Source organism: Opisthorchis viverrini (genome assembly GCF_000715545.1).
Source record: "Opisthorchis viverrini unplaced genomic scaffold opera_v5_296, whole genome shotgun sequence".
Taxonomy (NCBI): Eukaryota; Metazoa; Platyhelminthes; class Trematoda; order Opisthorchiida; family Opisthorchiidae; genus Opisthorchis; species Opisthorchis viverrini.
In genome coordinates, this window is record NW_008751953.1 from 313606 (window position 1) to 331324 (window position 17719).

The window sequence follows — 17719 nt, forward strand, 5'->3', positions numbered from 1 at the left end:
CAGCAGCAGCAGCAGCAGCTGTAATAACCGCGTACTGGTCGTACAGTGGTTGTAGCTGCCACAGTTTCGTTCACCGATGTTTCGGGGAGCTGGGGTAGGTAGCTGCGCATTGGAGGTGGGAGCTGATAAATTGGTGCATAAACGTAGCATTGTCAGTGGGCTGTCAAGTGGTGGGTGGATTGGGAAGAGAGCAGCTATGCATTGATGGCAATAGCTTGGATGCATCAGTGCCATTGAGGGCGCAACTGAGCCATGTCTGCCAATGTCTCTAACTATTGAATATGGCCCGCTCATGGCTCCATCTAGGAAGACGGCCAGCGCAGCTGGGTTTGCTGGTACTGGCTTTTATACTTCGCTGCCAATTCATTGTTTGACCGCCTGTGGCTCTCTTCCACCCTTCAACTGATAAATTAGGCCCCCTTTGCGAAATACGTTCAGTTAAAGTAGACTGCCATAAATGTGAGATTCAGGTGCATTCAGCTGAGAGAGATGATTCCCTTGTCAAACGAAGCTATTTGTCGACGACTGTCAACTGTTTAGCGAAAGATGGGTTTGTACAGTGTGCTATTAGGTGACTTTCGATAAAAGACGTTTATGAGAAACCCATGTGAAGTTAAGCACAGGAATTTGTGCAGCAGATAAACAGCTTTCCTGAAAGAGGAGGCATTCTTAAAAGAAGGGTTACAAGTAGACACTTATGCAACAGGTTCATTCTTAGTGCCTCTAGGGGGTTGCCATTAATAGACTGGGTTGAAGTTGTTGCAATGATCGGGCCCAGATAAGGCTACATACGGCACCATCCAGAGACCTGTTTCAAATAGTTTCAGGTATGGTATGTCTTGATTCAAACCTTATACTGTATCATTACCTGTTGCTACATACTCTTAACACTGACGGAACTTCACCCATCCACTATAAACCCATCAACTGGAATATCACTGCTGGTACATAGCACACAAGCATGCCACATCGCAGCAGACTATTTGATGTTGACCGTTGTGCTTTGTGTCATCGATAAATTGTCGTACAAATCTGAGCTGAGTGGTTGCTTTTTGGATCAAGTTATGTATAAGGATGGCTAACGTCTTTTCCAAGACTTTTAGCTTAGTGATAAATAGCAACAACTCCATACTATCATTCCTTACCAGACGTCACACACCACGGAGCACGTTGGTTTCAACAAGCTAATTTGGAAGAAAATGTACCTTTGGTTGTCAGCTGCACACTGTGATCGTAAATGTTACAGTGAATCCGGGAACGGGGAGCAGTTTCCTATTAGACGGTATCATCCACTACTAAGGAAAATCTAACGGCCGGTCGTGAGCCCTTTTCGACTACCTCTAAATCCCAGAATCTAAACCTTCGAAGGTAACATCTCCCTCCCCGTAAGCTTCCAACACTAGTGTGGATACTGAAATTCAGTCTGAGTTCCTTTAATAAGTCTAATTAGCTTTTTACTGAAAATATTCTTTTTTAGGCTGGTGTGACGTGGAGATATGGGAGAGAGAGAGAGAGCGAGGCTGCATCTCCCTCCATCGAACACGCACGCCCATCACATATCGTCTACGGACTAATTAACATTCCTTTCCATCAGCATCGTCATAATCATTCGGGTTGCATCACAACAGAAAATATCATACATGATCTAGTTAGTGGAAAACTGTCCTTGTGTGTAGATTTTATGATCCAAGCACACTCATCGGATCGGCCCGAGATACGGTTTTGCAATAAACTGCTGATACTTGTTTTTAAGAGAAACTCATCGACGACGCACAGTTCTCAGCACAGTTAGGACTAAGCGGTTTCAGTCTTCTTGATCCGCAGACGGGGGGCTAAGGTGTCTCACCAAACATTAGAAATTTAAGCGGATGTGATTCCGGCTAAAATTTCATCAGTTTACTCCGTGGAAAATTGCCCGGGGACTGCAAAAGTTAGACACTTATTGCGTGTTTTGCCGAAATGAAGAAACATTACTTTCTCAGTCTCTTGCAGCTGCGTTGGCCATAAAAAGGGATGCTAATTTGAGGCCGTTTGCTTTGTTCCTTTGTTATTCTTCAAACTACAACTTATTCATGGCCACGGAATGTAGCTTATACTATTCAAACTATGCATTACAGTGCTCCTCACGAGAATCAGGACGAATAAGCCATATAGTAGGCCTACCTGTTGCTTCACCCGTCAAGCCGGTGGATGGACCCCTGGGTCCGAATTGACTGTATGAGAATAAAGCTATGTAAGATGCCTGATTGTTTTGACCAGTGTGAACACAGTTTCATGAGTGAATTTTGCTCCTCGAGGGATACTGGCACAACTTATGCATTTGTTTTAGGGCAAACTTTCAGTAGTTGAGATACACTCATTTTTGAATTAGTTTAGTATGAAAATTGCACTTATGGCCTTAAACTGTTGCGTTTTGGTGTTAAACACAGACTTCAATCACAAAATCGAACGGCGCGTGAATGGAGTACTAACAGGCTGAAGGTGTTCCAGTCAAAGGGGGTCGCAGAGATCTCATAACCAGGATTCGAAAAGACTATACAGGGTTGAATTTGTGGGCATAAACATGGTGTTAACCAGGGGATTCAACTGAGCCTTGCCAAAATCTCTCAGTTATCCAACTGAAATTGATCCACGAACGATACTGTCTCTCTGTTTAATAGATGTATAGTGGATGCGTACAAGGTTCCATTAAACAAAGCAAATGGAAGGAAATGTTTCAATAAGTTTGACCTACCTTTATGAATACCACTGTAAATTCTCTTCGGAAGTGGGAATCTGTTCATAATTTCTTTTTTTAAATTTGCTCACATTTTGCTGAACAAATTTTCAATGGATAATGAGGAGGAATACTATCGTTTTACTACTGATGTGGCAACGTCCACCCACCAGTCCTCTTCATACTTGGTAACTTTGTGAAGTGACGTCCAGAAAATCGCTTCGTACTAGCCTGCCCACCGATTCAAACTCATATGTCGAGCATAGTCGAACAGCGTAAAAGTGATCGATCCAGTTAGAACAAGACAAGGAACTCGAAACTGCGTTATTTGGAAGTATGTTCCTTACCAGCAAAGACACCCAACATATCGCAGCTATTCAGACAATTCTGTGGAATAAATCTAGGCTCCTTCACGTCTTGGTCACCACGCACCTGTACTTTGTTGCAGTCATCTAAAACAAGAAACTACTGGTTGTCTTAAGTCGAAATACCGCAAATAAAACCGATCATCTTGTTGCGGAAAAACCGCTGAAAACTGAACACTCATTTGCCCATTACAAATCTGCTTTTTTTCTCGGTTTACCGTGAAAGACGGTATTTTGAGTGTACTGGCAAGCACTGCGGCACCAGGCCCGCAATAGATGCACTGTGCTTCTATTCATGTTTTAGTCAAAAAGTTCATTAATAATTGCTTGTTTCATGCCGGCTGAAAGTGTTCGACAAAGCTCAGCAGATGTGAGTGTAGACCAGGGCGTTGGGAAAAAGGGCTAACGATAAATGAATACATTGCAGTGTGTTTGCAGGCAAGCAAAGCAGTTCTATTCAGACATCCAGCCCGGAACTGAAAACTAGATACTGATCTAATCAAGTATCAAAAATTTTACCCAAATGATACCCACCGAAAGCTCGGTAAGGATAGTTCTGAAAGGTGAAACAAAAACCGTAGGGTGTGTTGAAATTCAAAGTGACCGGAAACACTGTGTAGCTGGTAGAAATTTCAGACGCCTAAACAGTTAGATAATAATGACTACTTATGTTTCAAAATTATGTAGGAATAATGGACACGAAACAGCAAAGCACCTCTGCATGCATGATTAACTTCAAAATCTTACTACTTTTTGGGATTCTTCCCCAGCGGAGGTGTCCTACTGCATGTATAATCAAAACAGTCAATTACAGTTTGTACCCTACGGTCTTTTCACTCTCTGTGATGTCCAGTTCGTTCCAAGTTATGCCCGTCCTCATTTTTACCTTTACTACGTGGTTAGGGTGACGACTTCCCACGGTGAAACAAGATAACATCCACGTCTAGACGAAAAGCTGCAATATGTCTGTCAGTGGTAGTCCTCACCATGCAGTCGTTCCGTTGCTTTTTTGTTGTCCTTCTTGGGAAGACGCGTTGGAGACCTTATTACCACACTGGAAGACCCGGGCATGCCAATTAAGTTATCACGCCCTCTTTATCTACCATCCTGTTGCTCCCTGCTAGTTTGTCTGGCACAGATCATCACCCAGTCAGTAGTAACGTCTTACTAAAATTGTTTCTTTTTGCCCCCAGGAACTGACGTGTACGTCGAAGACAGGCGAGCACGAGATTACTCCGAGCACGCGACGTGAGTGTCCAGCATGCAGGTTGAAAAAATGCTTTCTCGTGGGTATGCGGCCCGATCTGATTCAAGTGCGGAAAAGTAAGCCTTCTTCAGTGTTATCTAGTTTCCAGAAAATTCCTCATCAACGTTTAAAGAAGTATGGCGGAATACCGTCCGTCCAAACACTCAAAATGTACGGTTTTTTATTGTTAAAAAGCTTTAGTGAACAAATAAAATTTGCTTCTTCTGAATGTTGTTCAGTCAACAAGAAATGACAATATTTACAGTCTGTTATTTTCAAGGTGATATGACAAAGCGAACGAATTCTGGTATGGAGCGGACGTTTTAGTGAGAACGTAGAATTTCCATACACATTGGGGCCACCGATAAATAATTAGCCAGTAAGAAATTGAGGTCAGAAAACGTAACGCACTGGTCAAGTGACAGGGACAAGTGTGGTTCTTTGAGATGACCTGGGTAGCGTGTTGAGCGCTAGTCATTTGGCACCGTGCCCTCTGTCGGAAAGTAATCTCTGCTGTTCAGGCTAGACCGCAATGGACGCAGCATTTCGACAGAACCACTCTGAACCCAAAGATCCGGTCTGTGGGCCCCAATAACGACAATTGCCGCTATATACGTCTTCCATATTCTCTCCGGTTTCGGTAGTCTTGGACTGCGAAGGCAGTTTCTGCTTGCTGTCGTTTATCTACTAGGTGGTGAGATAATACTGTAATGCCGATGCGTCGTCTGTTTAGCGACGGGAGATGTTCAGACAGTAATTTACACAATGGTTCAGAAAATGGCTTGACATCCTGCAGGAACGGGGGACTGGGAAAGGCACCTCATGTTTGACAACCTTGCGAACCAGCAACCAACAGTCTCAATTTGAAAGTTGTCTGATGAGGCATCCGAAATTCCGGTTGCTTTCAGACTATACGTTGACTAGAGATAGTTATCTGTTGACCGACGTCTGCATGAAGCATTGGGAGATTGAGCCCCTTTGGTATCGCAGACACAGATGGAGTTTGGTAACAGTGTACCAGTGTTTACCACAATTATTTCTAGGAGCCGATCAGACTAGACGCTGCCAGAAAATACCTCTCACGGAAGTCCAATTTACACTTGCAGAGTAAATATCTCTATTGTGGAGATTTCGTCCCGTAAGTGAAGCCAGTCTATGCTGAAAAGCCTAGAAGCACTGTACAGCTGTTTCATCCTTATTCGGAATCATCAACGAGTGCCCATCCACGAAGCTCTGAAGAGTCTCGAACCCGCGAACTCCTGGCTAGTAGTTTGAACACTTAGCGGTTCGGCCACGGGCGGCTGATCAGCAGCCTGATTAACTCGCATTTAGACGGAAAATCGCGCCGCTCATCCTTCAATCACGGGATCCACCTCATGCGGTTGACTGGCTCCTCGAGCAACGACTTCTCAACGACTTCTTTATTGTCCTGTTGAAAAGATTTTACGTTGAAAGTATCTTCACTCCCATAGGGTAGTGGTTGTATTTCCTCATTTATGTTGACTTTTGTGCGGGCATTAACTTGGAGTGACAGCTGGCCAGTCTGTTATTCCTCATATTTTTAGGTAATTGTTCCCAAAAGAAACATAGGATCACTCGTACATCGCCTGTCGCCAAACAAGACACCATCGTATTAAGGGTGGTGGCGGGTAGTTTGCCCGTAGGAAAATCAGCAAAGAATGGTCTCTACCTTGATCTCGTGAAGGCTTCATCCATTTGACGGTAGAGTTTTCTGCTGTACATTTATAAATCGGTTGAAAGCAGCCGTTTGAGGTAATCTGCTGAGTTTATGTTTGATAGCAAACCTACAATAATGGTGACAAGTACCAGGATCAGCAATCGATTGCTAGCCCAAAGTAAACCAAACTGCTGGCCTACGAGAATGACATGACTTGCTGGTGACTGCAATCCTTGAAAGTCAATAGGATCAGGCCACACAGATATCGTACGGCTGGATTAATCACAAGAATAAGTATGAAGACTCTTCAAATCTTAATCTGCAATCTGGGGGTTTTGTAGAATAGATATTTTGTTCACAGTCACACCACTCTTGTTTGAACGGTCGTGTTCCTGCTTTGGCGTGATTATTCCGGTGAGTCCACACCAAAGGGAAGCACTGGACTCGAGTTTCGCTCTCATTAGAGCAAATCAGCAGTGCACATCCAATGAGCGTACCAGGATTTGAACAGACATGCGAGGCGAGCGTGTAACCACTACTCCGCCATCGCACGTTGGACGCATCTGAATTACCACGTCTGAACAGGCGAACGTGTTCACACTTGAGCGATGTGATTGGTGTGCCCGATTCATCGAACGCGACCCAGTTTCCGTCAACCTTATGTTCTACTTGAACCCAGATTGGACTGACAGCGACAAATACGCTCATTTGCAAATCAATTTAGTTTGCACGAGAGACTCAACTGAATCTCTCATTTGTGATATTCTACAACTGAATGTGCCGCACACAGGTCACCTCATGTTTCAGTTGGCACGATATCCGAGATATCGAAAACATTCCAATTCGGGTTCAAGTAGAACATAAGGTTGACGCAACTGTAGCGGACGAAGTTCCCATCTTCAGCATAGAGAACCTGGGCACTGCACAAATGGATATTGATCGACGTAATACACTACTCATAAGGTTGCTGAAAATTCGTCGACAGCCCACGACCGGTTTTGCCTTTCTTGGGAAGCATCATCTAGGCACACTCTCTGAGTTTCCGTCAACCTTATGTTCTACTTGAGATCAGATTGCATATGATTAGCAAACTACACCCAACTGCAAACAAATTTGGTTTTTCGAGAGACTCACCTGGAGCCCAACCGAATCTCTCATTTATGATGGTTTTAACTGACTGAATATGCTGCACCTCACCGTTCAGTTGTCGGTATATCGCAGTATATTCTCATAAAAAACATCATAAAGCTGGGTTCTAGGTGAGTCTCTCGAAAAACCGAATTTGTTTGCAAATGAGCGTATTTCGTGAAATCGATAAGCTTACACAGTTCAGTCCATCACCCAAAGATAACCCAAAAGATTGAGCTATCATGGAAGGTCTAGAAGAGGGAGATTGGAGTTTCCAAGCCCATTGAATAAAAATACACAGGAAATAGACCGCAAGACCACAACTTTAATTCGTTTTGGAAGAGAAGCAGTCACGTAGTTTTAAAGCGGTTGAAACTAGCAGGGGTAAACAAGTAAAACTTGATAAAGAGACCTATGGTTAAAGAGTTCTGAGGACTGATTGTATCGGGTAGTGGCTACACTGGAGGTCAGTCGGATCGCAAATACTTAACGTAATTTTATATGAGAAGATAGAATGGCTTGTCCTTGCTTTTACCATACGGAAGACTGCCTGTTCTTGAGCGGTATAAGCTTCGTAGATAGTGTTCATTAACCGACAAGACCAGAATTCCCACAAACCAGAAATCAAGGTCGGTTTTAACGAATAAAGAAGGACATGTGGTTACCAACGATTACTGTACAGGCTGGTACATATTCTGTCCAAATTTTCACGCAATCGGATTGGTTCACTACAGTCCTGTAGAGAAGATTCCTCCCCGCACGGCTCCATTCCTCGGTCGTTTACTGTTCATTCCCTATTATGTCTCAGTGTACTTTCCACTGATTAACAGAAGTTACAATCAGAAAAATACATCCCTGTTGTACGACCACTCGGCTCCCAGCTATTAAACTATTTAGCTATGCTTTCACACCCGTATTTATTCCTGTGTGCATGTATGTACTGGTTACCCAAAAATTGCATTGCGCGTACAGTCGCGGACAAACTAATTACCGCCAAATCACGCTGCGAACAGATCCTGTCGAGACAAATAAATGACACTGGATTGTCTTTTTGAGATAAAGATACTGTATCTGCTAGATCTTCTAACAGTTGGTGATTGGTAAAAGTCCCCCACCGTACATCAACTTGTTCCCCTACTATTCACCTGCTGTGCCCTCTCGAAGACGTTATACACTGTTTCGACAGCCCACGGGACGTTTTAATAAATTTTGGGTACAGGTGACACATCGGGTAGAAACGACATCAGTTTCACTTCGCACGGACCAAGCCTTGATTTATCCCTGTAGTTTCTGTCGTCTTTTGGAACTGAAATTCCAAGTGAAGTACGATTGTTTCAACGGTATTTATGCGCAGCTCGTCCATCCTATTTTGAGCACGTTTGAGGGTTCGTGTGTTGTGTATCCGCAGCTAATTGTACTTGGTATGGATACGCAATGGTAATGTCAATTATCTGCTATCGTGCTACACAAATTTGGACTGATTATTATGCCTGGTAAAAGGACCAAACCTGATTGGCCAGCTACCTGATATGATCTCCTGTGGTCACGCGTTGATTGTAGTGTTCGTTTCGGCAGAAACATGCAGTGCCATCTTCAGACACAGTTGGTCCCATTCTTTCTGACTCACTCAGATACATAGCTCCCCCTCATAGGAAAATATGGTACGCAATCTTTCACAGTATGTACTTCGGTACGGATAGACTTGTCTTATGTAACCCCTCTCGGTGCCTGCTGTATTTCCGTTTTGCTTGTTCGGATATGGAAGAGAGTACTTGGGGGCTGGAACGTTTTTCTGAAAGTGCTTGCCATCTACAGACATGTGCAACAGCTAGAATGGGTTTCATAAGTGAATAGGCGGTAGACTGTTTTCTTAAAACTGCAACCAAGTGATCACACAGAGCATATCTGAGCTGAGAAAGAAAGAAAGGATTAGTTATTTTCGAGAAACACACTCATTTGCAAATCAGTTTGGTTTTTCACAAGAGACTCAACTGAATCTCTCGTCTGTGATATTCTACAACTGAATGTGCTGCACACAGGCCACCTCATGTTTCAGTTAACACGATATTCGAGATATGGCAGTATATTTTCATAAAGGAATATACTCACGAGGTTGCTGAAAACGCTTCGCTAACTAGTTGTAATGGGAAGACTAAATACAGATGAGTTCACCACATGCGTGCCACAAAGAAATGATATATCTAAACAGGGTCATCTGTCTTCAGAATTAGAATATCATAAACGAGAGATTCAGTCGATTCTCTTGTGAAAAACAAAACTGATTTTCAAATGAATGTATTTTTCGAAACTAGTCCAATTTTGGTTCAAGTAGAACATAAGGTTGACGGAAACTTCGGGACTGTGCCTACTTGATGAGCCCCAATAAGAGCAAAACCGGTCGTGGGCTGTCGAAGAGTTTTCAGCGACGTTGTGAGTAGTTTCCATTATGAATATTACTTATTTCCTTCCTGATGGTCAAGTAACTTGGTCGTGTCGAAGAGTTTCAGCGACGTTGTGAGTAGTTTCCATTATGAATATTACTTATTTCCTTCCTGATGGTCAAGTAACTTGGTCGAACATACAGTACGTCGAGTTGTGAAGCTACCGATGTTCTGTGTATTAAACGATATTTACATGTGTGGTAAACAAATGGTTCTACCGCACGCGGTCACCAGCGCAGCCCCATTTGAACGGTGGTCTCTGCTGCAGGGGAAACAGTGTGATAGTTGTGATCCCCAGTTGTTGGTGAAACCGCTTTTTGCTCCTCAGACTACAGGTCTGACACCTGACTGGTGTGAAATTACATGAGGACCATTTTGTGAATTCCTAGTTCTGGTCTGTGCTGGGGAAAGATTCTGTTCTCGAGGTCATTCAGGGATCTTCATTGAAGCTGTGGGTCGTCTGTTGCGGGACATCAATTTCCGACGAAGTCGCAACGTGTCAGAATAAAGGGACCTCTTAATGTGGATTGCTTGTCGTGTGTTGATGCTTTTTAGGGGGGCGATTGTGCACGGTCTGTTTCTGAGTGTCAACTGTGAATCTTTGTGTTCTCCCCATAAATATTGTTCTCTGACCTTTACTCGATTTATTACACAGAAGAGCATCGGAACCATGACCAAACAGCATCAGTTCTTCCTTTGGTGCTATTTCTTTCTTGCCTTCTTCAAACGCTGTGACAATCTTCATCGACTTCTTTTCACTCTTTCTCTCTCTCTTTGTTATTGCCCGTGTTCAGAGGACGGCAGCAAACCACGTTGGTTGGACAAGGTTCCAAGTGCTGCGATTGTACACGAAAAGCATCTACAATCAAACGAACTGCAAGGTAAATCGGTTTGGATGTCGACATCTAAGCTGAAAACTCAAAACACCGGCCGTATAACAAAGCAGGTGAGCAGCAAAGAGTCACGTGAGGATGTTTGCAGTACGGATAGTGGAAGCTGTTTGTCAATGGATGTTACATCCCACGAGGTTTCACATCCTTATTGCCAAGGTCTACAAAAAAATGACAATCCAGACCTGTTTGATCTAGGAGTAGTTGGCCTCGTCTCCGACACACTTTCTGCAGTGGATCAGGCTGATGGTGATAAATCAAACAATGAGGAACGAAAACAGCAGCAGAAGCAACAGCAACAACAACAATATCCTTCTGACCGGTTTGTCCATCTGAATTACGATATTTGTCCCGTTGGGCAGCCAGCATTGGACCTCCAAGCCAGTGTGCAGAGTTCAACGGACGTTCAACAGCCACAACAACAGGAACTGTTACACCGACAACCCAACGCAGTCGGTCTGTCCGAGTGTCCGACTGGGTCGGTTTTGGTCACACCAAACACCCGTGCCAACATTTCGGTAGTTCACCTCAGCCCGAAACCCGCGAACCTAATCCCAACGGTGGCTGTTGCAACGGTTGGCCCCTATTCCAGTGCAGACGGTCTAGTTCCAAACTTGGTGCAAAGTCCGGAATATCCGTTTAAGAATAAATGCCCCGTCGCCCCAACCACTGTCACATCGGTGAATCACAATGCACTCAATACGCTAGGCGAGTACTGTGTGTGTGTGTTTATCTGTGGATTTCTCCTGTCTTTCTGATTTCTTATCGGACGCTTACTTGATATTTGGTTCTTTGCCAACAAACCTAGTTCTGCGCCTATCAACTGTATGTCCACCCCTAAGCTAGGCTAGCCAAGTGGTAATCCCATCAGTCACAGGTTCATTGAAGAGATAAGTAGAGCTAATTCCTTTTCCCAATGAATAAAGTTCCAGTCGATTACAACTCATTGATAACGCTCATAGTTCCCTACTCTGTTGGGTTTCTCATAGCCTAGTTGCTTCAGAGACGCACTGTTACTCCGAAAGTCTAAAATTCCATCAAAATTCTACCCAGTCCTATTTTATCCACCATATTTGTTCTCTCATCATCTTGCAGAGGACTTCATCTTGGTGACGAACTCGCCTCGATTACTAGTTCCAACCAATGTCGTCACCATTGGTGCGGCAACGGCTGTAACCACCAACTCCCAAGCTGTCATCACTGCCGAAGCCGTTCCCCCCACACCAAGAACCATAGGTCTGGGAGTCAACCTGGTACACATGAGCCATCCGAGCCTCAGTCCTCGGGTCCCGTATACCCAGTACCCCCAACATGGGCCTGAGAAGCCATCTGTACAGTCGAGCCCTTCTCCCAACGCGCACCCCGCCGAACCCCAAGGCCAAACAATTTTGACTTCACTCTGGAGTCCACCTTCAACTCATGGTATTCAAACCAACAACCTCATACCTGTAGCAAATAATACTACTGATAATATCGTTCCAACACTTGTGCCTTCGTTTTCGAATTGTGTCTTGACTGCTCCCATCCAGTCGCTCTCTCCACAAACCACCACACTAATCAACTCTACGCAGATGCTGAACAACTCGTTTACCTTAGCCGGAAGTACCTCAATCCGCCTTCCCGTCGATACAGTGCCTTCGACAATGGGTACCGTGGCCTTGACTGCTATCCTACCGTCATCCTCTCCACAAATTATTCGACCGGAAAATCTTTTCCCGAACCAGTCCACATTACTACTGTCCAACACGGCGGAACCCCCAATTATTGTTGCTCAAGCGCCCCAGTCCGTCAACTGTTCCACGTCCTATATTGGTGTTTTTTCTCAGACCACCGATTGGTCTGTCTCACCGACAGCCTCCGTCCAAGCCGGGATTATTCCCAAGTCCTCGGTAAGTTAGTCAGTCTGATTTTCATACTGTCTATCCACGGGGAAGAAACTACTAAAGTCCACCGGAAGTAGAGATGAAAGTAGGAGATTTCGCGACCACGTCTACGCCACAGTTGCCCAAAATACATTTCGTCTTCTATAGAGGAAATGTTGGTAGCTCAGGTAGCGTAGATGGTTGTTGGCTTGTTTGCTGGCAATCTAATTGCTCAGGTGAGCAGGTCACGTCACAGTATAATATCACTAACTCACCACGTGAATCAGTTCGACCTAGTTCAGTCTCCAGGTTGAAAGCCGTTCACTGAGGATAAAGATAAGAGAATGAGAGCCACATATTCGGTTTGATAACCTAATCACCTGACTGACGTCGAACGTTCGTGGCTGATCAGTATGGCGGGGTATGAGAGCTAAGCAATGAAGCTGATAGCTTTGAAGTAGGTGCGCCATTGGCTGCATGACACTCATATCTATCAGGGTCAAGAACCACTGGTTTGTCTTGTACCGCGGTCCACATCTGGGGAGACAGCAGTTACCGTCGTGATTGAGTTTAATTGTGGAATCTTTCATGCTCCGTCGTCAAGTGATGGAGTGACCGCCCTTTGGTCGCATCCAAACGATAAAAAACTGGACGAAGGGGCTTTAGGAGATGAATAGTAATCTGGCGACGAAGTACATGACCTAAGCGGCGTAAAATGGGGTGCGATCGGGTGATCTATTGAGTTGTAGAGATTCATCCAAAAATTATCTGGCGAACTTCAAGGTTAATGATATGGTGTCTTCATCAGGCCTGGAGAAGATTTCGGAGGCGTTATTGGTCAATATATCTATATCTACAGCCGTACATATAAAATACATACATAGATGGATAGAAGGATAGATAGATAGATAGATAATAGATAGATAGATAGATAGATAGATAGATAGATAGATAGATAGATAGATAGATAGATAGATAGATAGATAGATAGATAGGAAGATAGATAGATAGATAGATAGATAGATAGATAGATAGATAGATAGATAGATAGATAGATAGATAGATAGATAGATAGATAGATAGATAGATAGATAGATAGATAGATAGATAGATAGATAGATAGATAGATAGATAGATAGATAGATAGATAGATAGATAGATAGATAGATAGATAGATAGATAGATAGATAGATAGATAGATAGATAGATAGATAGATAGATAGATAGATAGATAGATAGATAGATAGATAGATAGATAGATAGATAGATAGATAGATAGATAGATAGATAGATAGATAGATAGATAGATAGATAGATAGATAGATAGATAGATAGATAGATAGATAGATAGATAGATAGATAGATAGATAGATAGATAGATAGATAGATAGATAGATAGATAGATAGATAGATAGATAGATAGATAGATAGATAGATAGATAGATAGATAGATAGATAGATAGATAGATAGATAGATAGATAGATAGATAGATAGATAGATAGATAGATAGATAGATAGATAGATAGATAGATAGATAGATAGATAGATAGATAGATAGATAGATAGATAGATAGATAGATAGATAGATAGATAGATAGATAGATAGATAGATAGATAGATAGATAGATAGATAGATAGATAGATAGATAGATAGATAGATAGATAGATAGATAGATAGATAGATAGATAGATAGATAGATAGATAGATAGATAGATAGATAGATAGATAGATAGATAGATAGATAGATAGATAGATAGATAGATAGATAGATAGATAGATAGATAGATAGATAGATAGATAGATAGATAGATAGATAGATAGATAGATAGATAGATAGATAGATAGATAGATAGATAGATAGATAGATAGATAGATAGATAGATAGATAGATAGATAGATAGATAGATAGATAGATAGATAGATAGATAGATAGATAGATAGATAGATAGATAGATAGATAGATAGATAGATAGATAGATAGATAGATAGATAGATAGATAGATAGATAGATAGATAGATAGATAGATAGATAGATAGATAGATAGATAGATAGATAGATAGATAGATAGATAGATAGATAGATAGATAGATAGATAGATAGATAGATAGATAGATAGATAGATAGATAGATAGATAGATAGATAGATAGATAGATAGATAGATAGATAGATAGATAGATAGATAGATAGATAGATAGATAGATAGATAGATAGATAGATAGATAGATAGATAGATAGATAGATAGATAGACGGGTAAAAGATGGAAGCTGCAGGACTCTGTGCCCTTATTCAGCCTCCGGCGCCTCTCGAGTAGCGCTACAAAATGCTGTCATTGGGGAATGTTGGTTTTCAACTATCACTCTTAAGCGTGAACGCTGGTGATAACCGCAGACCATTTATGTTAATCACCTTGAGAGCAAACAGTCAGATCAGAAGCGCATTGCTGGGGGCACGTACACCTGGTCGATGTAACCAAGAGCTGTAAAAATAGCCAGAAACACTACGTCTGTCATCCACAAATTTCGAAAACAGTGTTATGGAATTTGGGAGGAAAGTAAGTATTCAGTCGAGGAATCTATTTTCGTATTCAATTCTGCTTAACTTAAAATAACTGACAGAAATCATTTGGGTAATAAGGCTGGCGCTTACTCTGGGACAACGGGGATTTCTTTGTTTTTAGCTGTTTGAGCTTGTAGATGCAAGTTCCACATCAACGTGTGTAGCACGGCCGTCTTCTGTCGGAACTAAGTGTTAGAATAAAAACTGTTACCGTAGCTTGGCTTCATTTATGAGTTTGAGAAAAAGTAAACTGAGAGCTGTACACGTTTTCTAGCGCACCATCAATGCCGAGGCCAATAATGCACCTTACTGAAAGAGCGGTCATTTCTTTTTTGATTAGTCAGTCGCAATTGAGTGAGAGGTCTCCTTGGTTCGTGATTTAAAAAGAATCACTCCTTTTGGTGTTTTTTCTCCCGGTAAACTGGCACGAAGTCTGTGTTCTTCCATTGGTATTGGTCGTTCTTCAGTCAACAAGCTTCCCTTGACGAGTCACTATCACAAGCAGTTCTATCAAGTTTCCCAGAAGTTTGGCCTCCAGAGTCCACTTGTCCCGAGACCTCAAAGCATCAACCATGATGCTTTCACTTGTTTTACTTGGTTTTCCATTCTAAAAATCAAAGACCGATGAAAGAAATAAAAGGCAGGAAATATGTCTTTAAAAAAAAGTAGCAGCGTAGTAACAGTCGCATGTGACCGGAGGCAAACTATGGTGAATCCAGTCGGTGAAGGGATAGTTGGAAAAACAGCCCGATTTATGGACCGTTTTATTGCCCCAACGGTTACGATAGCTGTTGCGTTTGTTTGGTAAGAATGTTAGGGTGGTCGAGCGCGATGAGCGTTTTTTTCCTCCGGAGGTAAGAAAGAAACCGGGGCTGAAATTTTGCAAATGTGTTCCAAGTCCACATACGTGTTTATGAGGTGACAGCGCCATTCACCGATTACAGCCAGGCATTGATCCAAACTGAACTTTTTGCCTTCACTGTAAATTTAGTCTAGTCTCGAACATCTGAAATCAAACGTAAATTTTGTTTCCTACTTGAGGAAGTGTCATTTTGGAAAATTCAAAGTTGAACAGCTTAAGACTGTAGCGAAGATTTTTGAAATCAGCACCCAATGAAATTCGAGTCGAATACTTAGAAAATATGGTTGAAAAAACAGAACTCAGCGAAATCTCACCGCAGTTGTTAAGTTATTAGATGGACTAGGAACTAGTTGGCTCTGTCTCAGTGGAACCACGGTTACTCCCCAAATTGGACTGTCTGTCAACCGCGACCAGGTCTGCTATTCGCTCTAGACGCGTTTACTACAAATTTGGAGAAAATTAGCCATTTATGTGAGGTTTCTTCGCGGTTTCTTCCTCCATGAATAACATTGAAAGACCCAAAGTGCATCATCCCAAATTTGGGTTAAACTTCGGCAATATGCACAAGGCAATGATCACATATGCCAGGGTTTTGAGCTAAGCCTGTCTACTAATTTTCACCACACTCTCAGTAGCTCCATAACCCGTGAAGGCGCCCGATGATGGATGTGTCAGCGATGCCTCCAATTACGTAAGCCCCCGATGTGACCATTGATTTTTTCAGCGAATTGAAGGATCAAGTTAAGAGCCGGTGAATGGAAGAAGACCTTCGCTGCGGAGTTACTCATTAGAAAATGCCAACTGACCAGTTACAGACTATTGGACAGGGAAGCAAAACTCTCATTTGCATCTTATTTACAAAAAAAAACTGAACATCCATCTTCTCCTGAGCGCGTTTTCCTGAACGTTCCTGGATGCTCATTGACTCCAGTTATTTATTACTCAAATCCAAGCAAATGCTACAAAGCGACTCCACAAATTCCAGATCTCCCTTTCAAGAGACGCAAGGCGAATTTACGAGAAGAAAACATGCTTCTCGCATGCTGCTTCCCCCATCAGTAGTATCACCGTTACACTGGTAGCTTCAACTCCGACTCACCTGTCCTGAGCTAATTCGCTCCTAATGACTTAAGGCAACCAATTGTGAAAGCTAGTCTTTACATTCCGTTATTATGTCGAACAAATTGGAGTTCACAACCTCTTGGCTGGAAACTCCATCCAATGAACTGCAACTCAAAGGTTACCCAAAATGACACGAAAGTTGGTAGGCCATCTGAGTCGACCGGAGTCAGTACTCAGACAGTTATTTTTTCGGTTACCTCGTTCGTACACGCAGCGGGAGGTAGTGGTCGCTGGTAAAAAGATTAAATGAAAATATAATCGTTCTTTTTTAGCACTCCTTAGCTACCTAGCTTCCCGAAGGAAGCACAAGGGCTAAGGTACTGCCATGTTGCACAAGCCTAGACAGGAAATGATCGCTGTATCATACTATGTAGATGGGCTTCAGGATATCAGGTAACTCTAGTAAAGCTCAGCAATTTGATAACTTTTCACGGAGTTTTGAGGCTACTTGAGTATTTTATTTGAAACTGGTCGTCCATCTAGTACACTGTATCGAAGAAAAAAATGCCTGATTTCTTGGTCATTGACACCGGCCAGCTCCGACCCAGCCTTCGCGCTGTGCATTTGGTTGGAAATGTCATGATTTGGAATTCATTACAGGCCCAATTGAAAACATTTCAACCGTTCAACTCCATCTAAGCACTAGCCTAGATTAATGTTGAGCAAATGCTGATCGAATGGCTCTTTTCTGTTCTAGGTAGGGCTGCAATGAGATGCTCAAAGATTCCATTGTTCCCCGAGGTTTCTGGCATTCTAACCTTGCCCCCTCTTATGACATAATCAAATATTTTTAACTTTACCTTCTGTTGTGGTGTGTGTAGTATCGCACGTTACAATCAGTAACCTGT

At 42.6% G+C, this 17719-nt stretch overlaps 1 protein-coding gene across 1 annotated transcript in view; it reads left to right on the forward strand.

The window, feature by feature from the left end:
- Positions 1-17719, forward strand: part of T265_09674 (hypothetical protein) — a gene marked incomplete at both ends in the record, with an annotated part of 117825 nt that overhangs the window by 85270 nt on the left and 14836 nt on the right. Inside the window, 3 exons of the mRNA XM_009175825.1 lie at positions 4275-4404; positions 10369-11185; positions 11468-12353. Coding sequence (XP_009174089.1) covers positions 4275-4404; positions 10369-11185; positions 11468-12353 — 1833 coding nt within the window. The remainder of the gene's footprint in view (positions 1-4274; positions 4405-10368; positions 11186-11467; positions 12354-17719) is intronic.